The 24,944-nt window shown below is 44.8% G+C and overlaps 1 protein-coding gene and 1 gene segment (V, D, J or C); both read right to left on the bottom strand.

Moving 5' to 3' along the window:
• Positions 1-334: 334 nt before the first annotated feature.
• Positions 335-7,490, bottom strand: LOC132515054 (uncharacterized). Its single transcript, XM_060140951.1, is given in 6 exon segments — positions 335-738; positions 823-905; positions 6,222-6,229; positions 6,914-7,036; positions 7,039-7,340; positions 7,445-7,490. Coding segments are annotated over 6 exon segments (966 nt in total).
• A 7,942-nt stretch (positions 7,491-15,432) lies between these two features.
• LOC132515016 (immunoglobulin heavy variable 4-59-like) lies at positions 15,433-23,983 on the bottom strand. The segment is given in 3 exon segments: positions 15,433-15,480; positions 23,441-23,832; positions 23,917-23,983. Coding segments are annotated over 3 exon segments (507 nt in total).
• Between the last annotated feature and the right edge of the window lie 961 nt (positions 23,984-24,944).

Genomic DNA, 24,944 nt, shown 5'->3' with positions numbered 1-24,944 from the left:
ACAAAAACCAAAAAACAATTCAAACTGTTTAAAAATCTCATGTGCGCTCTCAGGATATTTACAAGTTTCACGAACTTCAGGCTGAAATTGAACATTATGGTGAGCAGCAGGGTTGTTCTGAGCTTCTTTGAGAAAAAGGTAAATAAAGAAATGATAAAGAACCTTAATTCTTTAGTATTATATGTGTGTGCACATATGAGTATATTTATACACAACTATAATGAAACATTAGGATACAGAACAGGGTCTCTGGTGGAGCTCCTGGGCAGGAAGAGGAAAGCACAGGTTCTAACAAGAATTCCCTCCCAGCCCCTATCTGCACCTGCCACAGGCCTCAGCCCTGTACTTGGTGGGTCCTGTGCTCCCCCTGGTGGTAACGGGCCCCTGTGCAGGGAGGTTTGTGTCTGGGCTCACACTGACTTCCCCTCACTGTGTCTGTCGCACAGTAATACAGGGCTGTGTCCTCAGTTGTCAGGCTGCTCAACGATAAGTAGACTTGACTCTTGGAGGTGTCCCTGGTGATGCTGAGCCGGGACTTAAGAGTTGGGTTATAGCCTATGCTTCCACCATCCCAGGTCACACCAATCCACTCCAGCCCCTTTCCTGGAGCCTGGCGGAGCCAGTGTACATCATAATTGGTTAATGAGACTCCAGAGACAGTGCAGATGAGGGAGAGGGTCTGTGAGGGCTTCACCAGGCTGGGTCCCGACTCCTGCAGCTGCACCTGCGACAGGACACCTGTGGACAGAGAGAACCACGGTGACTCATGGGCTCAGATGCAGCTTCCCCAAGTGTTCACATCTGAATCCCTGAGAAACTCACCTCTGGGAGCTGACACCAGGAAGAGGAAGAACCACAGTGGATTCATCTTCTTGCAGATGAGATTCCTGAAGCCCAGAAATTCTCTTCAAGCATGAGGAGAAACCCGAATTTAAGTGAACAGGTACTTTGTTTTTACCTTGTGGGCTAAGGGGATATTTGCATAAGGGAGGGACCTTTTTATAAAAAGCAGAAGGTAGTGAAGGGAGGTCCCAATCTCTGGGGCTCCACCTGAGGAGGGTGCTGACTGTGCCCTCAGAGAACTCAGCCACACCTGGGGTCCCCTCCCTATGCCTGGGGGACTCTGTGTCCAGGAATGAAATGATGCTGAAGGGATAGTCAGGAAATCAGCTGTGCTCAAGGATTAACGGCAGATTTGGGGAGTAGACTTTAATCCCATGGATGTATATATTTCACATAAATACCCATCACACATTCAGGGTCCTCCAAGATGTCAGACACAGACTCTTGTTTTTTCTTTTCTGCATTACCTCATGTTTATTTCCTGGATGCACAAGTACTTGAGACAAATCATACATGTAATAACGACATTGAATTCAGACAAAGTCAGGTAATATTTAATGTTTATCATAATTCACAACGGATTTCGTGTTTCCCTTAACTTGGGTGAACATTTCCTCACCTGAAACAGTTTAAATTTTATCAAGAGTTGCTCTGGATGTGGATTTACTCTTAACAACTAAACACACCGTGTATTTTGTGGACAAGGTAGTCATTCTTGCTGACATGGTCATGGATCCCAGCACTGCTGACATGGCCTGTAGCCTGACCTGACGGTTTCCTGTGCACAACTGAGTGTCTGCAGGAACACCGTGAGCTTCAGGGCTTTTTCCTTACATGTGGACGTTGGGGAATCCCCAGGGCTAGCAAGGTCTAAGAACAGACAACTCCTGGAAGCTCCTCAGGACTCCAACCTGCTGGGCAGGTGACCTGGTCACAGTGCACAGACTCACTCCTTCTAGAAGTGTTCATTTCTAACTCTCCCTGTCACAGCCAGTGACATTGGAAGTCCGTGAACACAGTTCCCACTGCACTGGGTGAGAGAACATGCATGATTCTTAGAAGTAAACCTTCACAGTGAATGGCTTGCAGAGTATGTTGGTGTCATGGTCAGAGGAAATTCCTCACCTCAGGAAGCAGGTTCCCTTGAAAATTCCACCTGAGAGCAGCTCTCCCGAGTCCCTGGGTCAGTGAGTCCTGGGACTGTGCCTGAGGTCATATAAGTAAATGGTGCCGGAGAACAGAGCACAGCTCCATCCCATCTCACTGTGGGCACTGAGGATGTGGCCTCACCATCTGCATTTCAGTCTGCAAGGATGCAAATTCGGGATCACGATGGTAATGGGATGTCTGAAATTTATAGTGGGGTTGCCAGGGGTGCTGGATGTTGACCTCAGTGTCATCAGTGATGTTACTTCTCCTGGGAACCAGAAAGACCAATGTGAGTCCCCATCTCTGACTGACACCCTGTACATGTAGCCCTGGTTCCACTCCTGCCCTGAGAGGTCACACCTGTGGGTCTGGGGCAGGTCAGCTCTCCCACAGCCCAGTGATTTCACCTGTACACTGACTGATGTCGAGCCTGCTGTCTGTGAGAAGTTATTTACTCCATACTATTACATGAACAGAGTACTATACTTCTTCTAGGTTTTTACAATAATATTTGCAGAGTAAAGTATATACTAAAGAATCTGCCTGCTTGAATGTCGATAATAAGAGAGCTAACCAAAGTAATATGGGCAAGAATCACAGGACAAGTCTGGACCCTGTTGTCAGGACCTGAATATTGAGCTGATACGCTGTGGGATAGGATAATGGAAGGGATGGCATCTAAAACCTAGAACCAGGTGGGCCCATTATTCACCAGGTGGAAGAAGGGCCTGCATTTGTACAGATGCCCCAGCATCTGACCTGCCCTTCTTGAGCTGGTGGATTAGAGGAGATCCATCCAAATTCATGTTAACATAGAAGGATATATAGCAGATAACATAGAAGGATATATAGCACTGAAATTTATGTTTCAGTGGTTCGGGATTTGTTGTTAGGGTCTATTTTTCCCTAGGAAAAATGTGTTATGTCACCAGAACTAAAAAAACGTTATTTTTCCTTTGTGGAGAAAATTGGAGGAAATTATGTCTTGAGACCGGATTATATGATAATGCTTGAGGGAATATCTATGAGAGATGTCCAGTGGGTGATGGGAAATGAAGTGGGGTGATTTCAGTCATCTGGCTCTGCAGGTTACCAGTGATGGTCACAGCAAGAGGGCCTGACCATTGTGATGGGAGGGAGAAAGGCTGATGGTGGTGGCTTCATGGGGACATTGTGGACAGGTCCTTCTGATGGTCTCTGTATTTTACCTTATAAAATCTTGAGGGGATAAGCTCAGAATGAGGTGTGAGCTTCAGCAACATTGGGACCAGAGGGTTTAGGTCATTTAGTATCTTTTCTGGAATCATTGGGCAAAGAAGAAGCGGGAACTATAGTTAGAAATCAGCAGCGTCTTCGTGTGATGTTAGATTTGTTGCCTTAGACGTTACTGAATGTGGAGACATTCGCTGTCCTCACATTTCATCTTCTAGGTCCACTTGGAATCCAGTTTCAAATGTGAGGGATGTAATGAAACATTTATTATGAAACAGCATGTTGTCTAAATTTTAAGAGGTACAAGTAATAATTATGGAAATGTGTTACCGAAATTGTAATTGTCAAACTCTTCTCTGGGGCAACATAAATTAAAATTAATAACAATAATTCAAGAATTGATTTTGTTTTCAACCATTTCTAAATCCATTGAATCATTCAAGTTATAATCATTCATAAACTGAGATCCATCACAGGTAAAATTTATTGTTAGGAAACCGTCATTCTAACTGATGAAATCTCACTCTCACATCAAGGATCTGTGTCTCTGTGGACACGCAGCATAGTTCTCACCAGCAACACAGGAAGGAGGGTACGTTAGTACAGTTCTACTTTTCCAGAGGAGCATCTCTGAATAAGTCCTGCCTCTGTTTTCCCATTCCATCCTTGTGGTATCTGAAACAGGCCTTGAGTGTACTGTGGCATGTTCCCACATGAAGTTCCCATGGCTTAGGAAGTGAAAGTTTGACTTCACTTTTCATTGTAATAGAAACACAACAAGTAATATATGAGAAACAAAAAAAAAATATTTAAAATTTACCTAAATGCAATCTAGAGATTGGCAGAAAATATTTGCAAAAGCCTTGTCTAGTATATCTGATTGTTATCTAATATGTACCAAGAAGTCTTAAACTCAACCATAAGAAAGAAACAAAAGGATTAAAAAATGGGCTAAAGTCCTTAACAGACACCTGACCAAAAAGACAAAGAGTTCGCAAATAAGGCTGTGGGAGAACATATGTCACAGGGAAGTGCCAATGAGAACAAGGACACATCCCTGAAAACTTACAAGAGTGGATCATATCAGGACTCTGAGAACCTTAAACACCTGCAGGATGTGAAGCAGCAGGGTGTCCATAAACAGCTGGTGGGGATGCAGAACAGGGTGCACCTTGGGAGACATTTTGGGGGCTTCTTGCAAAACTAAACATACTCTTATCTGTGTTTCAGCAATAGTGCTCCTTTGTACGTATGTGAAAGACAGTAAGACTTTAGTCCAGAGAAAACCCTGCACACGATGCTCACTTAGCTTTATTCATATTTGCCACAATTTGGAAAAGACCAAGAGGTCCTTTCATAGGGAATGACTAATAAACTGTGTACGTCCAGACAATGGACACTGAAATATCACACCTATTTGGAAGAAATATTGAATGGTGAGACGGAAATGCAGAAAAGAGATGCCAGGAAAACACACCTGGCAAGGTGATGTCAGCAGAGTGAAAGTGGCCCCTGAGGACAGAGGTTCCTAAGAGGTTCTACAGTGTGAGGCTGAAGAGAAGATAACTTGGACTTGTCAGGAGGGAAATGCCCTCCTCTGCCCCTCTTGAGTTCCTGAGGCTGGACTGATAATAAAACTAACAAAGACAGATTAACAGGAGAAAAGAAAACCATTTTAACCATAGGCATGGACGTGCCATAGAAATGGACCCAAAAGGGACCAAAGCAGGCAGCTTTTATATATTTAGACAAAGATGCAATATTTGTGAGGAACTGGTAGAAGGAGGAAATGTGCGCTTTGGGTGCTCAATTAGTGAAGAACCTAAGCAGGATTTGGGGGTGACTAGTGCATTAAAGAAAGAACAAGGTTTGTTCATAGAAGCTTCCAGGCCTGAATTCCCCATTCCTGGTGATAAGAGTGTCCCTCTGCAATGGAAAGCAGGGTCTGGCTGCTCGGTGCTGAAAAGCCAATAAAGAGGCAAAGTTGGTAGAAAGGAAAGTTTGCTTTATTTTGGCTGCCTGCACCCGGGGGTGGGGGACAGACTTCTCTCCAAAGTCCACCCGCTCTGAGCATCTGTGGGAAAGGGCTTTTATAGGCGGAAGGAGGGGCTACGGGCAGAAACGGCAGAGTGAACTGTGACAGTCGTCTTGCAGTTGGTCATGTGGTGGTCTGATCAGCCTCCTCTTGATTGTTTTAAGTAGAGTTACTCTTCAGGTCCAGGGTCGGTTTGTTCTCATTTCTTTGAGGCCAGTTCTTGCAATTGTGGCAGCTTATGTCATGGCTACAGTCTGGTCATCATGCAGCTAACTTCTTCCTCCTGGTGGGAGTTTCAGTATCTATAAGACGGCTCATGGGCCATGAACAAGAATATTATCAATAGCCCTTGAGGAGGAACTAAAGGTCCATGATTTGCTTAATAACTAAACTATTAGTTTTTAGTCTTGTTGGACAGTTTTCCTTTCTTTCTGCATTTGCTCGCTTCTCTGATTAAACTTATTCTTTGGCTAAATGTTTTTCCACAGAAAAAAGGCAGGTGGAAGGCGTGAGGTGAAGGACAATTTCATTTCCACGCCTAGATGTGGGGAGAACACCTTTCACATGGGAGGTTTATTTCTTGCTTCATGGTGACACAGAGGAAAGTCAGCATGTCCCTCTGCACTGGCTCTGTCTTAAGTCACTTTGAGGCATATTTTCGGGTGGCCTACCCTGGGCGCCAACACTCAGGGCCTCTTTTATTATTTTGTTTCTACATATGCACACCAAGCATGTGATGTAGGTAACGATTTACTTGAATCCTACAGTTGTGAAGCTAAAGTGCAGCCTGGACTTGGCAGGTGATGTGCTGGAGAGCACACATCAGGACACAGCGAGGCCTCCTGTCGAGGCCTGGGCATCTCCACCCTGGTTATGTTCGCTCCTGCGGGGGTTCCTGGACGGAGGAGGGCCTGCATAGTGAGGCTGCAGGACTCTTCGTGGAATGAGAAGCTGTGGGACTTTCCTGCATTTTAGTGCTCACGTAAGATGCTGTGGAGAAGAAATGAGAATAGATCTCTTTTCAGCAGCTTGTGAAAATTCATGTTATTATCCACCTGACTGTAAACTTTCCCTACCAACTACATATGTGTCTATTGGTAATAGCTGTGACGGTGAATATTTCACATAAAATAAACTGTGCAATAGAACAGGATGCAGGTATGATCTAAGCGTACAGGGATTCTATTGGGCCTGGAAGCAAGGCGCACATGTAGAAACACCCCCACCCACGTCCCTCTAACTGGCATCTTTCCCAGCGACCCCCTGAGGATCCGGGGCTGCTCAGCGCACTTATGCTTCTCATGCAAGAGGTTAGCAGCAAGTCAACAGGCAGCATCCTGGCAGGGACAGCTGGTCTACAGTAGGGCAGGGCTGAGATACCATAATGAGGAAGGAAGAGTATGTTCAACTCTTTACACATCCGCTGGGATAGTATTGAAACGGGTCTATTTAGAAAAGAGTTAGACAAGGGAAAACCTGAACATATAAATTTAAGTCTCTGCCTTTCATATATGACATTGTTTCCCCTATTTCGAAAAGTCTTTCTAATTCAGAGACTGAATGTGTAACTGAAGAACCATGGATGAGTACAGAGAGGTTCCCCAGGGAAAACTGCTATATGGAGAGGAAACCCCAGACCCTTAGAGGAAAGCAGCCCTTAACTACCATCTGCACCTGCTCCTGGGGCTGAAACACACAGCAGTTGTAAGTCCTGAGTGCCCCCTGCATCCCCCATCCTGTCTCCCTGCAAGGAAGTTTGTGTCTGGGCTCACACTGACTTCCCCTCACTGTGTATCTTTCGCACAGTAATACACGGCCGTGTCCTCAGATCTCAGGCTGTTCATTTGCAGATACAGCGTGTTCTTGGAGTTGTCTCTGGAGATGGTGAATCGGCCCTTCACAGAGTCTGCATAGTTTGTGTTACCACCACTACTACTAATAGCTGAGATCCACTCCAGCCCCTTCCCTGGAGCCTGGCGGAACCAGCTCATGCCATAGCTACTGAAGGTGAATCCAGAGGCTGCACAGGAAAGTCGCAGAGACCCCCCAGGCTGCACCAAGCCTCCCCCAGACTCCACCAGCTGCACCTCGCACTGGACACCTGCAAACACAGACACATCCTGGTCAGGAGACTGTCACCCATCCACTGATTCCCTCACTCATATCCACTCACATCCTCAGTGTCTCTTGCTCTCCATAAATTACCTTGTAAAATAGCCACAAGGACAACCCAGCTCAGCCCAAAGTCCATGGTGAGTGTTCTGTCCTGAACCCCAAATGGGAGCACGTGGGAATTCCGGGCTGGAGCTCCTCTCCCAGAGTGCAGGATTAGGGCTGGGGCTGCTTTATATCAACAGAGGAAGGACCCTATTTGCATGACCTTCTAGTATATAAGAGGCTATGTCGTTGAATGTCCTCAGAAAGGGCAGGGTCTCAGAACAGGTTTGAGAGTCTCGGATTTTGTGGTGTTGGTAGCAACTGGGAAATATAACTTTCATTGTGTGATTGTTCCAGAGTAATCCCTTAGGACCTGTATGTCATCTTACATATGTACTCACATTCCGTGATGTAGCTGTCATTGTTACCCTCATATTAGAGGTGTAAACTACACCCAGAGGAATGGAGGGTGTGTGTAGTGTCCAAGGAGAAACATAGGGTGAGCGTGAGATCCAGCATCTGCTCCTGAGCTCTGGGCCAGGCTGCTCCCTGGAACCTACTAGAGGACAGAGTTGGAGTTTCCAGGTGAGGTTTGCAGATCCCCCTCCTGTAATGAGGTCATGATGACTTTGCTCTCTTCTCGTGTTTACCTAAAATATATGGAGGGGGTCAGGGTTGATGAGAAGTATTTTCAAGAGTCTCTTATGTTTCAGTATCTTCCCTTCACTCCTTCCCTCCCATGTCATGCATTCCTTCATTTGTAATTACTTTAATGAGGTTCTTGACATGTAACAAAGCGCACACACTCAGAATGAACACTGTGATGAATACTGACGGAGCCATCAGCATTATCAGGAGAGAACAAATCAATTCCTCTCATTATTTTCAGTAATTTCTGCGTTTCTGCCTTCCTGTCCCTTGTTATCTTCCATCCTGTCCCCACATCACCGTTGATCTTCCCTTGTTACTTCAGGTTACTTTTCATTTTCTAGAATTTATAAAACTGTGAACATAAGTTCAAAACAAAAAATATATATATATATATTTATTGTTATGGCTTATTTTAGTCAGCACAAATATTTGTGAATACTCTCATGTTTTTGTGTGTATCAAGAATCCTGGTTTTAATAACAGGTTGCATTTCAAGAATGATCATAGCATGATTGGCTTATTTATTAAGCTGATGTGTGATATTGGAACTCTTTCCAGTTTCTGGTTGTTACAATAAAGCTGATACTCGTCTTGGAGACGCAGAGAGATGAGAAGCTGAGAAAATGCTTCTTATTTAATGTTCTTAAAACAGCCTCAAAATGGGGCAAGTTGCACATTATCAAACTCTCACCAATATATCAGATAACTATAGAACGAAGACAGCAACAAATTTAAATCTTGGAGAGAGACAAGTGCTCACAGAATAACAAAGACGAAGATTGTTAATGCTGTCATAGGCTGCTGAATGGAATAAAAACTACTACAAGATTAAACTAGAAATGGATGCCTTGAGGTCGAGTGTGGTTAGGGTGTAATAGTGTCCCAACGTCTCCTAAATACCTCGCCAGTGTCAGTGTGGTCCTGCTAAAGTGTGAGTCAGATGGTGTTACCTCTATACCGACACATTTGTGTCTTCCTACCTGGGACAGCCCAGGATTCCTGCCTGAGCTGTTATGTCCTCCTGCAACCTTGGGAGGAGAGCCTTGGCCCTGGACTTGGATCTGCACTGTTTCATAGCATCTCTGCTCACAGTGTGACCTTTGTCCCTCATCCAGTCCCACTGTGCCATATACTTACCACATATGCAATAGGATCGCAGACGGAAATGAATAAGAATGTTCCAGGTGTTGACTGACGTACAAACACTGCCACAACCCCTGACAGTTTACACTGACAGCAGCTCTTTATTTTGTTCACTGTCTCTGCTTAGGGTGGGCCTGGAGGAGAAGCCCACCCTGCCCGATGCAGGGTCACTGTGAGAGGTTCAAGTTCAGCTACAGGACCTGCTCCTCTGATGCACACTCACGTGTAAGGGAGGTTGACCCTGACTGTAGGCTGGGGGCTCAGCTGGGTCTGAGGGCTGGGCCTTGTGTCCACCTCGTGTGGACATTGCTTGGGCTCTGACATCCTTTCAGCACAATGCCTGGGTCAGCTGAGTGGTCTCTGCATCAGAGCCCTTCCTCTGCGGTCACTTACACACCTAGACAGAGCTTAATGTAAGACCCCAGAAGTCATGCTCGTAAAATTTACATAACTGACTTGAAACTTATATCTCTATCATAGACTTCCCATGAATTATTGTGGTCTCTTCATTTACAACTGAGAAAAAATGGAAGCCACAAATATGTTCTTCCACAAATTAGTACATAAACAATGTGTGATGTATCCATGCTGTGGAATTGTATTCAGCAATTTAAATATTAAACTATTATACCACGAAAGGACATGAGGGAATCCTAAGTGCATATTGTTATTTAAAAATTCGGTCTGAAAACTTTCAATTTAACCTATATCACATTTAGGAAAACTTCAGTCTATATATAAAGCAGGCAGATGAGCATTTAGCAGGAATTGGGGAGAAGATGTTTGATATGTGAAACATGGGCAATATTTAAGGGTAGCGAAATTCTTCTCTATGAAATTGCAGTGGTGGAAACATTGCACTATGAACTTGTCAAAATATATAAAGTAATAGCAGAAATAGAGAACCTTATTGAATATAAATATTAATTTCACTTATAAGTCAGAGACTCAAGGATGGAACGATGCACACTGTATAGATGATACCTAATATCATAGTGAATCTATGAATTAGCATTTCTGAAGAAGGTGGAAAAATATGTTTTGACCTAAGTGACTTTGGAAATGAGTGGAGTCTGATGGCTAAGTTCTAAGCCACTGCACATAAGCACTAGAGTCTGGTGGATAACGGTATTTCCATCAGGAGTCAGGCTAAGAATTCTGTTACTACTGTGCATGTGGAATTGAACAATTAGTAGCAGGATGGCATCGGTGGAGCCAGGCTTCTCACTTTTGGATGGAAAGTAACAGACAAGCAAGGGGGAAAGTCTGGATTTCCCCAAGTGATGTTGCACTAGGATCAGAGATGTAAGAATGATCTCACTTTTACCTTCACACAGGTCAGAAGGTGAGATACAGAGATAGTTGCAGACGTGTGTGTGTATACGTGGGGTAGAGCACACAGATATATTTCCGAGGTCTTTTAGCTGATAGGGTCTAGAGGCAATGCCCCCAGTGGACAGGACATCAGCATTAGTGTCCTAATACCAACTCTTCTGGTTGTTAATGTTATTGTCCAGAAAAGGATCCACGACTCATGTGAGGCCTGGCTAATTCCAGGGCCACAGAAGAGAATACACATGCTTATCCTGCAGATTCTTGTGGCACCAGAAATTAAGGAAGTGTTCACACCAATGGATGGGTGCCCGTAAAGGGGATACAGGAGACAATCTGAAAGAGCTCCTCATGGGTGACAAGCTGTAACAATTACAGAAGCAAAGAAAATGCCTTAGTATATAACCTTATACAAGATATGAAACAAATATCTTGATTCATACTTATATAAAGAGATGGAATAAATATATCTAATGGGGAAGGTAGGATAAATCTCCCGTAAGGAATAACTTCAGGAACCTCATCATGGTCATGCTCCCTTCAAGAAGGTGCACTTAACCCTCCATCCCAGAACGAGGCCTGGCGTAGAGATGTGATAGAATTTAAAGAGTGTCCTTGAGTTTCATGATGAATTTTTAGGTATAATATCCCAAACATCATTCGTAAAATCAATTTGTAATTTTTCTGTATCCATTAAAATTTCTGTCCTGAAACCTACAACAGCAAGAGTAACAATAACTTCACTGAGAAGGGAATTAGGCACAGACTTGGAGAATGTGCTTTCTAATATCATATTTATAAAGGACTTGTATCATGAATATACAGCAAATTCACAGCTCAACAACAGTAACAAAAAATGAAAATAATGAACCCTGTGCCAGTGATCTGAAGATACTTCCGCAAAGAAGAGATAAAAGGTTTGAAAAAGATTCCTCATTAAGGAAACATAAAATAACACCATGATGAGATACTGCTACTCACTTATTACAACAGTTAAAGGCAAACTAATAAGCAATTCAAAGATTGGGGATGATGTAGAGTGAAAGGCCCTCATCCGCTTGCTGGAAGGATGCCAGTGGCCGCCAATTGGAATATATTTGTCGATTTCTTAGAGAGAAAACCAGACACTCACCATGGGATTGAGGAGTGCGCTGGAAAAGTATTTACCAAATTTGTTTGAATATTTATGTTTATTCAAATAACTTCATACAGGTGCTTGTATCATCTTACAGCTTCGAGCCTTTACCACTCCCTAAAAAAGGGTTATGTAGTCAGTTTTTATGGTTATTTTCCAGACGATGATGATATACCTGTTTCTGTTCCCTTTTATCTATCTCTCTATTTTATCTAAATTTCTATTATCAATCTCCACACTAGATAACAAGGTGCAGGCAACACAGCCCACATGTTACAGCCCAGCCTGTGTCCCGACATTTCCAAAGGTCCCCTGAGCAGAGAATGACTGCAGTGCTGTATGGACGTCAATTTCCGAATATCAACATGACTCATTCTATTCAAGTGAAAGGCATTGCATCAGACAGGACTGGAGAGATTGTCAGGATGAGAGTAATTGGAAATCCATCTGATGGTGGAAAAGAGATGTAAAGTTCAACAGTAAAAATTATTTGTCATTAAACGATTAAAATCTTGACAACTAATAACACAAAGTAGTGACCTAATCTTCAAATAAAGGTCTCATGAAGAAATATTCCTGTGTGGCTCGTCCAAAGATAGATGGGGAAAGACAGACAAGCCTGACTCCATGAAAAAAGTCTCAAGTTTAGGGACAAGAAATTTCCCTGGAATCATTGTTTCTTAGTTGTGGCACGCGAACTCTTAGTTGTGACATACATGTGGGATTTATTTACTCTACCAGGGATTGAACGCGGGCCCCCTGCATTGGGAGCTCAGAGTCTTACCACCCACTGGGCCACCAGGGAAGTTTCTCCCTGGAATTATTACGGATGGAGACTGCAAGGGCGGCAGTGAACCAGGGAAGAAACCACAGCTTTAAGAGAAAATCACTCCATGACATCTGCATCTGCCCTGAATTGGGTCCTCTTGTTTCCTGATGACCCTGCGCGCCCACTGGTGGTTGGAGAGGCCCCTGCAGGGAGAGTCGTGTCTAGACTCACCCTGACTTCTCCCTGAAACTCCTGGGACCGTAACGCAGGGCTGTGTCCTAGGTCATCACGGAGCTGAGCTGCAGGGAAAACTGAATTTGTGAGGTGTCTCTGGAGGTGGAGAGTCATTTCTGGTAAGACAGCCTGTGTGCTGTGCTATTCCGAGACCCAAAGCACCCCAGTCACCCCAGCCCATTCCCTGTGGGCTGAGGGATCCATTCCCAGAAGTCAGCACTGTTTGTGATGGAGAATCCAGAGACTGAGCTGGTAAGGGAGAGGGTCTTCAATAGTCCTGGGCCCGATTCTTGCACCAGCACCTGCGACAAGACACCTGGGGTAGTAGAAACAAGGAGACACCCACTTCAGAGATGTCACCCTGTAACTCCACCTTCCTCAGACCCAGGAGATGCTCACAGCTGAGGGATGCAAGCAAGAGAAGAAAGATTTTCATGTTCATTTTGATTAATGCTTTGACTTTCAGAAAGTTATGTCAGTGACGATGAGAACCGTGACTCTGAGTAGCACAGGTGCTGTGCTTTCCCCTTGAGCCTGGGTGTGATGTGCAGGTGGGAAGCATGATTCCATATAAAGATGATCCCGGCTGGTCCTTCTCTAGCGTTCTGGAGGAGGGTGCTGGCTGAGATCCAGGGTGGACACAGCTTCATGTCACCTCTGAAGAATGGGTGATGTTTCTTTTCCAATGCGGTACTTAACATTTCCATATATGTCTATCTGCGTCTATATTATAGGTGTACTCGTTGGCTAGTGTGACCATTACAGAATAACTGGGTGGATTAAACAACAGCAATGGATTCCTCTCAGGCCTGGAAGTTAGAAGTCTAAGGTCACAGTGTCAGCAGGTTTGGGTCCTTCTCAGGCCTTTCTCCTTTGCTTGCAGATGGATGTCTTCTCACTGAGTCCTCGGATGGTCTTTTCTCTGTGTGTCTGTGTGCATCCCTGGTTTACTTGTCTGTTCTTTATTCCTCTTCTTAAGTGTGACAAAGACCCCTGACCACCTCTTTGCCAAGAGGCTCCTTGTAATTCTCTTCTCAAGTAGTCTTGCCCTGTGGGCTTCTGTGTTTATATGTGCATGGCCAGGTTTTGTCAAGAGCCCTGCTAAGTGAGAATAATGAGAATCCCTTGCCCTTGAGCTCTGATCACCCGCAGTATTTGATCAAAGCCATCAAACCCCCTATCACCCAAACGGTATCTGATCACCCTGGTCTCCCTTTAGCAAGAATGCTTTTGAGGCTATGTAACCAGAATCCCCTTAGCTTGTATTTCTTCTCTTAAAAATTTCCAGTCCACTCCACCCCACCGTCTTCTTGGCCAATAGCCCCCACTTGCCAGGCTGTATTAAGTGAAGTTTCCAAGGCTGCATCCCATATGCAGCAGCGAGTTTTGTCTTCAGGTTTTGGATGAACTTTATATTGGATACATGAGTATCATTTTCACCACCCATGGCCATATAATTCATGACTGAATGAAGCTGATATCTCATGTACATTTTCCCTAAGTCACTCACAGCCATTTGTGCGTAGGGACACTAGACTGTTCCTCAGCCCTATGCCTGGAACTACTTTAAACAATCGCCAAGAATCACAGAAATGTGAAAAGCATGGCACTAATTTGATCCCAGAAAGTGCTCAATTGCATGACGGGAGTTGAAACAATAAAAGAGAGCAACACCTTGACTGACCTCAGCTGGAAATGTGTGCGTGTGCGTGTGCGTGTGTGTGTGTGTGTGTGTGTGCGCGTGCACGCGCACATGTGTGTTGCGTGATTCAAACAAGCAGCTGCATTGTAAATGTCCATAAATGACCACAAAATGACAGTATTTATTTTGGGGTGCTCATAAAAGCTAGAAGTAGGTGAACTTGCAGTTATGGAATCTGTGAGTAACGAGGATAATTGCATGTGCAGTATTGGAGCACTCTGGCATTAGAGTCTATAACACTGCCTGCTGCAGAATTCAGAATGCTTGTGCAGGTTGCCCGAAAGCAGGACGGGGTGTCTTTTCCTTCCACATCTACAAAAGCAAAAGAACAATTAATACTGTTTAAAAATCTCATGTGCGCTCTCAGGATATTTACAAGTTTCACGAACTTTAGGCTCAAATTGAAAATTATGGAGATCAGCAGGGTTGTTCTGAGCTCCTTTGAGAAAAAGGTAAATGAAGAAATGAAAAACAGCCTTAATTCTTGAGTATTATATGTGTCTGTGCGTATGGATATATATACACAACTATAATAAAAATAAAAATTAAGCAAATATGTACATGCACACAAAATTTTCTAGACACTTCATAATCCACAACAATGAAACATTAGGATACAGAACAGGGTCTCTAGTAGAGGTGCTGGGCAGGAAGAGGAAAGCACAGGTTCTACCAAGAATTCCCTCTCAACCCTATCCGCACCTGCCGCAGGCCTCAGCCCTGTACTTGTTGGGTCCTGTGCGTCCCCTGGTGGTTACGTGCCTCCGTGCAGGGAGGTTTGTGTCTGGGCTCACACTGACTTCCCCTCACTGTGTCTTTCGCACAGTAATACACGGCTGTGTCCTCAGTTGTCAGGCTGCTCAACGATAAGTAGACTTGGCTCTTGGAGGTGTCCCTGGTTATGCTGAGCCGGGACTTAAGAGTTGGGTTATAGCCTATGCTTCCACCATCCCAGGTCACACCAATCCACTCCAGCCCCTTTCCTGGAGCCTGGCGGACCAAGTGTACATCATAATTGGTTAATGAGAATCCAGAGACAGTGCAGGTGAGGGAGAGGGTCTGTGAGGGCTTCACCAGGCTGGGTCCCGACTCCTGCAGCTGCACCTGCGACAGGACACCTGTGGACAGAGAGAACCACGGTGACTCATGGGCTCAGATGCAGCTTCCCCACGTGTTCACGTCTGAATCCCTGAGACACTCACCTCTGGGAGCTGACACCAGGAAGAGGAAGAACCACAGTGGATTCATCTTCTTGCAGATGAGATTCCTGAAGCCCAGAAATTCTCTTCAAGCATGAGGAGAAACCCGAATTTAAGTGAACAGGTACTTTGTTTTTACCTTGTGGGCTAAGGGGATATTTGCATAAGGGAGGGACCTTTTATAAAAAGCAGAAAGTAGTGAAGGGAGATCCCAGTCTCTGGGGCTCCAACTGAGGAGGATGCTGACTGTGCCCTCAGAGAACTCAGCCCCCACCTGGGGTCCCCTCCCTATGCCTGGGGACTCTGTGTCCAGGAATGAAATGATGCTGAAGGGCTAGTGAGGAAATCAGTTGTGCTAAAGGATTAACGGCAGATTTGGGGAATAGACTTTAATCCCATGGATGTATATATTTCACATAAATACCCATCACACATTCAGGGTCCTCCAAGATGTCAGACACAGACTCTTGTTTTTCCTTTTCTGCATTACCTCCTGTTTATTAGCTGGATGGGCAAGTATTTGAGAGAAACCATACATGTAATAACGACATTGAATTCAGACAGAGTCAGGTAAAATTTAATGTTTATCATAATTCACAACGGATTTCGTGTTTCCCTTAATTTGGGTGAACATTTCTTCACCTGAAACAGTTTAAATATTATCAAGAGTTGCTCTGGAGGTGGATTTACTCTTAACAACTATACACACAGTGTATTTTGTGGACAAGGTACTCATTCTTGCTGAGATGGTCATGGATCCCAGCACTGCTGACATGGCCTGTAGCCTGAGCTGTCTGTTTCCTGTGCACAACTGAGTGTCTGCAGGAACGCTGTTAGCTTCAGGGCCCCTTCCTTGCATGTGGACGTTGGGGAATCCCCAGGGCTAGCAAGGTCTAAGAACAGACAGCTCCTGGAAGCTCCTCAGGACTCCAACCTGCTGGGCAGGTGACCTGGTCACAGTGCACAGACTCACTCCTTCTAGAAGTGTTCATTTTTACTCTCCCTGTCACAGCCAGTGACATTGGAGCTCAGGGAACACAGTTCCCACTGCACTGGATGAGAGAACATGCATGATTCTTGGAAGTAAACCTTCACAGTGAATGGCTTGCAGAGTATGTGGGTGTCGTGGTCAGAGGAAAGCCCCCACTTCAGGAAGCAGGTTCTTTTGGAAAGTTCACCTGAGAGCTTTCCCGAGACCCTGGGTCACTGAGTCCTGGGACTGTGCCTGAGGTCATATAAGTAAATGGTGCTGGAGAGCAGAGCACAGATCCATCCCATCTCACTGTGGGCACTGAGGATGTGGCCTCACCATCTGCATTTCAGTCTGCAAGGATGTAAACTGGGGATCACGATGGTAATGGTATGTCTGAAATTTATAGTAGTGTTGCCAGGGGTGCTGAATGTTGACATGAGTGTCATCAGTGATGTTACTTCTCCTGGGAACCAGAAAGACCAATGTGAGTCCCCATCTCTGACTGACACCCTGTACATGTAGCCCTGGCTCCACTCCTGCCCTGAGAGGTCACACCTGTGGGTCTGGGGCAGGTCAGCTCTTCCTCAGCCCAGTGATTTCACCTGTACACTGACTGATGTCGAGCCTGCTTTCTGTGAGAAGATATTTACTCCATACTCTTTCATGAATACAGTACGATACTTCTTCTAGCTTTTCCAATAATATTTGCAGAGTAAATTAAATACTAAAGAATCTGCCTGCTTGAATGTCGATAATAGGAGAGCCAACCACAGTGATATGGGCAAGAATCAGAGGACAAGTCTGGACCCTGTTGTCAGGACCTGAAAATTGAGCTGATATGCTGTGGGATAGGGGAGCGGAAGCGATGGCATCTAAAACCTTGAATCAGGTGGGCCCATTACTCAGCAGGTGGAAGAAGGGCCTGCATTTGTACAGATGCCCCAGCATCTGACCTGCCCTTCTTGAGATGGTGGATTAGAGGAGATCCATCCAAATTCATGTTAACATAGAAGGATATATAGCAGGTGTCTTTTGTTTCAGTGGATGGGGATGTGTTGTTAGGGTCCCTTTTACCCTAGGAAAAATGTGTTAGTTCACCAGCACTAAAAAAAGTTATTTTTCCTTTGTGGAGCAAATTGGAGGAAATTGTGTCTGGAGACTGGATCATATGATAATGCTTGAGGGAATATCTATTAGAGATGCCCAGTGGGTGATGGGAAATGAAGTGGGGAGATTTCAGTCATCTTGCTCTGCAGGTTACCAGTGATGGTCACATCAAGAGGGCCTGACCATCGTGATGGGAGGGAGAATGGCTGATGGTGTTGGCCTCTTGGGGACCTTGTGGTTAGGTCCTTCTGATGGTCTCTGTGTTTTACCTTATAAACTCTTGAGGGGATAAGCTCAGAATGAGGTGTGAGCTTCAGCAACATTGGGACCAGAGGGTTTAGGTCATTTAGTAGCTTTTCTGGAATCATTGGACAAAGAAGAAGCGGGAACTATAATTGGAAATCAGCAGCGTCCTCGTGTGATGTTTGATTTGTTGCCTTAGACGTTACTAAATGTAGAGACATTCGCTGTCCTCATATTTCATTTTCTAGGTCCACTTGGAATCCAGTTTCAAATGTGAGGGATGTAGGTGAAACATTTATTATGAAACGACATGTTGTCTAAGTATTAAGAGGTATAAGTAAAAATTTTGGAAATGTGTTACTGAAATTGTAATTGTCTAACTCTTCTCTGGGGCAACATAAATTGAAATTAATAATAATAATTCAAGGTATTGATTTTGTTTTCAACCATTGCTAAATCCATTGAATCATTCAAGTTACAATCATTCATAAACTGAGATCCATCACAGGTAAAATTTATTGTTAGCAAACGGTCATTTTAACTGATGAAATCTCACTCTGTCATCAAGGATCTGTGTCTCTGTGGACATGCAGCACAGTTCTCACCAGCAACACAGGAAGGAGGGTACGTTGGTACATTTCTCTTTTTCCAGAAGAGCATCTCTGAAGAAGTCCCCCCTCTGTTTATCCATTCCATCCTTGTGGTATCAGAGAGAGACTTTGAGTGTACTGTGGCATGTTCCCACATGAAGTTCCCATGGCTTAGGAAGTGAAAGTTTAACTTCACTTTTCATTGTAATAGAAACACAACAAGTAATATTTGAGAAGCATAAAAAACACATTTGAAATTTACCCAGAGGTAAGCTAGAGATTGGAAGAAAATATTTGCAAAAGGCATATCTAGTATATCTGATTGTTATCTAATATGTACCAAGAAGCCTTAAACTGAACAATAAGAAAGAAACCAAAGGATTAAAAAGTGGGCTAAAATCCTTAACAGACACCTGACCAAAAAGACAAAGAGCTTGCAAATAAGGCTGTGGGAGAACATATGTCACAGGGAAGTGGCATTCCAAACAAGGACATATCCCTGAAAACTTACAAGAGTGGATCAGATCAGGACTCTGAGAACCTTAAACACCTGCAGGATGTGAAGCAACAGGGAGTCCATTCACAGCTGGTGGGGTTGCAGAAGGGGGTGCACCTTGGGAGACATTTTGGGGGCTTCTTGCAAAACTAAACATACTGTTATCTATGTTTCAGCAGTAGTGCTCCTTTGTACGTATGAGAAAGACAGTAAGACTTTAGTCCAGAGAAAACCCTGCACACGATGCTCACTTAGCATTATTCATATTTGCCACAATTTGGAAAAGACCAAGAGGTCCTTTCATAGGGAATGACTAATAAACTGTGTACACCAGACAATGGACACTGAAATGTCACACCGATTTGGAAGAAATATCGAATGGTGAGATGGAAATGCAGAAAAGAGATGCCAGAAAAACACACCTGGCAAGGTGATGTCAGCAGAGTGACAGTAGCCGTGAGGACTGAGGATCCTAAGAAGTTGTACAGCGTGAGGCTGAAGAGAAGATTACTTGGATTTGTCAGGAGGGAAATCTCCTCCTCTGCCCCTCTTGAGTTCCTGAGGCTGGGCTGATAAAATATTGACAAAGACAGATTAACAAGAGAAAAAAAAAATTTAACCATGGGCATAGATGGGCCATAGAAATGGGCCCAGAAGTGACCAAAGCAGGCAGCACTTTACATTTTTAGACAAAGATGCAATATTTGTGAGGAATTGGTAGAAGGAGGCAATGTATGCTTTTGGTGCTCAATTAGTGAAGAACCTAAGCAGGGTATGGGCTGGCGTAGTCATTAAAGAAGGAGCAAGGTTTGTTCATAGAGAATTCCAGGCCTGAATTCCCATCCCTGGTGATAAGATATCCCTCTGCAAAGGAAAGCAGGGTCCGGCTGCTCGGTCCTGAAAGGCCAATAAAGAGGCAAAGTTGGTGAAAGGAAAGTTTGCTTTATTTTGGCTGCCTGCACCCGGGGGTGGGGGACAGACTTCTCTCCAAAGGCCACCCCGCACTGAGCATCTGTGGGAAAGGGCTTTTATAGGCGGAAGGAGGGGCTACGGGCAGAAACGGCAGAGTCAGCTGTGACAGTCATCTTGCAGTTGGTCATGTGGTGGTCTGATCAGCCTCCTCTTGATTGTTTTAGGGAGAGTTAATCTTCAGGTCCAGGGTCGGTTTGTTCCCGTTTCTTTGAGGCCAGTTCTTGGAATTGTGGCAGCTTATGTCATGGCTACAGTCTCGTCATCATGGAGTTAACTTCTTCCTCCTGGTGGGAGGTTCAGTATCTATAAGACGGCTCATGAGACATGGGCAAGAATATTATCTATAGCCCTTGAGGAGAAACTAAAAGTCCTTTATTTGCTTAATGACAAAACTATTACTATTTAGTCTTATTGGAGAGTTTTCCTTTCTTTCTGCATTTGCTCACTTCTCAGATTAAACTTATTCTTTGGCTAAATTTTTTCTACAGAGGAAAGTCAGGTGGAGAGCATGAGGTGAAGGACCGTTTCACTTCCACACCTAAATAGGGAAGAGCACCTTTCACATGGGAGGTTTATTTCTCGTTTCAGGGTGACTTGGAGGAAATTCAGAGTGTCCCTGTAGTGGGCTCTGTCTTACATCACTTGGAGGCATATTTAGGGGTGGCCTACCCTGGACCCCAACACTCAGGGCCTCTTTTATTATTTTGTTTCTACATATGCACACCAAGCATGTGATGTAGGTGTCGGTTTACCTGCATCTTACAGATGTGAAGCTAAAGTGCAGCCTGGACTTGGCAGGTGATGTGCTGGAGAGCACACATCAGGACACAGCGAGGCCTCCTGTCGATGCCTGGGCGTCTCCACCCTGGTTATGTTCGCTCCTGCAGGGGTTCCTGGACGGAGGTGGGCCTGCATAGTGAGGCTGCAGGACTCTTCCTGGAAGGAGAACTTGTGGGACTTTCCTGCATTTTAGTGCTCACGTAAGATGCTGTGGTGAAGAAAGGAGAATAGATCTGTTTTCAGCAGCTTGTGAAAATTCATGTTATTATCCACCTGACTGTAAACTTTCCCTACCAACTACATATGTGTCTATTGGTAATAGCTGTGACGGTGAATATTTCACATAAAATAAACTGCGCAGTAGAACAGGATGCAGGTATGATCTAAGCGAGAGAGTCATTTCTGGAGAGACAGCCTGTGTGCTGTGCTATTCCCAAAACCAAAGCACCCCAGTCACCCCAGCCCTTTCTCATGGGGCTGAGGGATCCAGTCCCAGCAGTCAGCAATGTTTGTGATGGAGAATCCAGAGACTGAGCGGTTAAGGAGAGGATCTTCAATAGTCCTGGGCCCGATTCCTGCAGCAGCACCTGGGACAGTACGCCTGCGAAGGAGAATCAAGGAGACACCGACTTCACAGATGTCATCCCATAACTCCATCTCCCTCAGACCCAGGAGATGCTCACAGCTGAGGGATGCCCGCAAGAGGAGGAATGACCAGAAGATTTTCATGTTCATTTTGATCAATGCTCTGACTCTAAGAGAGTTATGTCAGTGAAGATGAGAACCCTGACTCTGAGTAGCACAGGTGCTGTGCTTTCCCCTTGAGCCTGGGTGTGATGTGCAGGTGGAAGCATGTTTCCATATAAAGATGGTCCCGGCTGGTCCTTCTCTAGGGCTGTGGAGGAGGGTGCTGGCTGAGATCCAGGGTGGACACCGCTTCCTGTCACCTCTGAAGAATGGGTGATGTTTCTTTTCCAATACGATACTTACATTTCCATATATGTCTATCTGCGTCTATATTATAGGTGTACTCGTTGGCTAGTGTGGCCATTACAGAATAACAGACTGGGTGGATTAAACAACAGCAATGGATTCCTCTCAGGCCTGGAGGCAAGAAGTCTAAGGTCATGGTGTCAGCAGGTTTGGGTCCTTCTCAGGCCTTTCTCCTTTGCTTGCAGATGGACATCTTCTCACTGAGTCCTCAGATGGTCTTTTCTCTGTGTGTCTGTGTGCATCCGTGCTTTACTTTTATGTTCATTATTCCTCTTCTTAAGTGTGACAAAGACCCCTGACCACCCCTTAGCCAAGAGGCTCCTTGCAATTCTCTTCTCAACTAGTCTTGACCTGTGGGCTTCTGTGTTTATATGTGCATGGCCAGGTTTTGTCAAGAGCCCTGCTAAGTGAGAATAATGAGAATCCCCTACCCTTGAACTCTGATCACCCGCAGTATTTGATCAAATCCTTCAAACCCCCTATCACCCACATGATATATGATCACCCTGGTCAGGCTTTGGCAAAAATCCTTTTGAGTCTATGTAAATACAGCTTAAGGTCTCCCTTAGCCTGTATTTCTTCTCTGAATAATTTCCAGTCCACTCCACCCCACCCTCTTCTTGGCCATAAGCCCCCACTTGAAGTACTGTATTTGGAATAAGGCCAAGTTTCCAAAACTGCATCCCATATGCAGCAGTGACTTTTGTCTACATGTTCTGCATGAGATTTATATTGGATACATGAATATCAATCCCACAGCCCATGGCCATGTAATCATGCCTGAATGAAGCTGATGTCTCATGTATATTTTCCCTAAGTCCACTCACAGCCATTTGTGCGTAGGGACACTAGACTGTTCCTCAGCCCTATGCCTGGGACTACTTTAAACAATTGCCAAGAATCACAGAACTGTGAAAAGCATGGCACTAATTTGACCCCAGAAAGTGCTCAATTACAGGATGGGAGTTGAAACAAGAAAAGAGAGCATCACCTTGACTGACCTCAGCTGGGAATGTGTGTGTGTGTGTGTGTGTGTGTGTGCGCGCATGTGTGTTGCCTGATTCAAACAACCGGCCACATTCTTAATGTCCGTGAATGACCACAAAATTGACAGTATTTATTTTGTGGTGCTCATAAAAACCAGAAGTAGGTGAATTTGCAGATATTGAATCTGTGAATAACGAGGATAATTGCATGTGCAGTATTGGAGCGCTCTGGCGTTAGAGTCTATAACACTGCCTGCTGCAGAATTCAGAATGCTTGTGCAGGTTGCCTGAAAGCAGGACGGTGTGTCTCTTCCTTCCACATCTACAAAAGCAAAACAACAATTAATACTGTTTAAAAGTCTCATGTGCACTCTCAGGATATTTACAAGTTTCACGAACTTCAGGCTGAAATTGAACATTATGGTGAGCCGCAGGGTTGTTCTGAGCTCCTTTGAGAAAAAGGTAAATAAAGAAATGAAAAACAACCTTAATTCTTGAGTATTAAATGTGTCTGTGCATATGAATATATATATACACAACTATAATAAAAATAAAAATTAAGCAAATATGTACATGCACACAAAACTTTCTAGACAGTTCATAATCCACAACAATGAAACATTAGGATACAGAACAGGGTCTCTGGTGGAGCTCCTGGGCAGGAAGAGGAAAGCACAGGTTCTAACAAGAATTCCCTCCCAGCCCATATATGCACCTGCTGCAGATCACAGCCCTGTACTTGGTGGGTCCTGTGCGACCCCTGGTGGTAACGGGCCTCCGTGCAGGGAGGTTTGTGTCTGGGCTCACACTGACTTCCCCTCACTGTGTCTTTCGCACAGTAATACACGGCTGTGTCCTCAGTTGTCAGGCTGCTCAGCGATAAGTAGACTTGGCTCTTGGAGGTGTCCGTGGTGATGCTGAGCCGGGACTTAAGAGTTGGGTTATAATATGCGCTTCCACCAGTATTTATCCCCCCAACCCACTCCAGCCCCTTTCCTGGAGCCTGCCGGACCCAGGCTACATAAAAGCTGGTTAATGAGAATCCAGAGACAGTGCAGGTGAGGGAGAGGGTCTGTGAGGGCTTCACCAGGCTGGGTCCCGACTCCTGCAGCTGCACCTGCGACAGGACACCTGTGGACAGAGAGAACCACGGTGACTCATGGGCTCAGATGCAGCTTCCCCAAGTGTTCACGTCTGAATCCCTGAGAAACTCACCTCTGGGAGCTGACACCAGGAAGAGGAAGAACCACAGTGGATTCATCTTCTTGCAGATGGGATTCATGAAGCCCAGAAATTCTCTTCAAGCATGAGGAGAAACCCGAATTTAAGTGAACAGGTACTTTGTTTTTACCTTGTGGGCTAAGGGGATATTTGCATAAGGGAGGGACCTTTTTATAAAAAGCAGAAAGTAGTGAAGGGAGGTCCCAGTCTCTGGGACTCCACCTGAGGAGGGTGCTGACTGTGCCCTCAAGGAACTCAGCCCCCACCTGGGGTCCCCTCCCTATGCCTGGGGACTCTGTGTCCAGGAATGAAATGATGCTGAAGGGCTAGTGAGGAAATCAGCTGTGCTCAAGGATTAACGGCAGATTTGGGGAATAGACTTTAATCCAATGGATGTATATATTTCACATAAATACCCATCACACGTTCAGGGTCCTCCAAGATGTCAGACACAGACTCTTGTTTTTTCCTTTCTGCCTTATCTCAAGTTTATATCCTGGATGCGCAAGTACTTGAGACAAACCATACATGTAATAATGATATTGAATTCAGACAAAGTTAGGTAAAATTTAATGTTTATCATAATTCACAACGGATTTCGTGTTTCCCTTAACTTGGGTGAACATTTCCTCACCTGAAACAGTTTAAATGTTATCAAGAGTTGCTCTGTAGGTGGATTTACTCTTAACAACTAAACACACCGTGTATTTTGTGGACAAGGTAGTCATTCTTGCTGAGATGCTCATGGATCCCAGCACTGCTGACATGGTCTGAAGCCTGACCTGCCTGTTTACAGTGCACAGCTGAGTGTCTACAGGAACACTGTTAGCTTCAGGGCTCATTCCTTGCATGTGGACGTTGGGGAATCCCCAGGGCTAGCAAGGTCTAAGAACAGACAGCTCCTGGAAGCTCCTCAGGACTCCAACATGTTGGGCAGGTGACCTGGTTACAGTGCACAGACTCACTCCTTCTAGAAGTGTTCATTTTTACTCTCCCTGTCACAGCCAGTGACATTGGATCTC

This window comes from Lagenorhynchus albirostris, chromosome 1 (assembly GCF_949774975.1).
Source record: "Lagenorhynchus albirostris chromosome 1, mLagAlb1.1, whole genome shotgun sequence".
Lineage (NCBI taxonomy): Eukaryota > Metazoa > Chordata > Mammalia > Artiodactyla > Delphinidae > Lagenorhynchus > Lagenorhynchus albirostris.
This window is presented reverse-complemented; position numbering and strand designations above follow the sequence as displayed.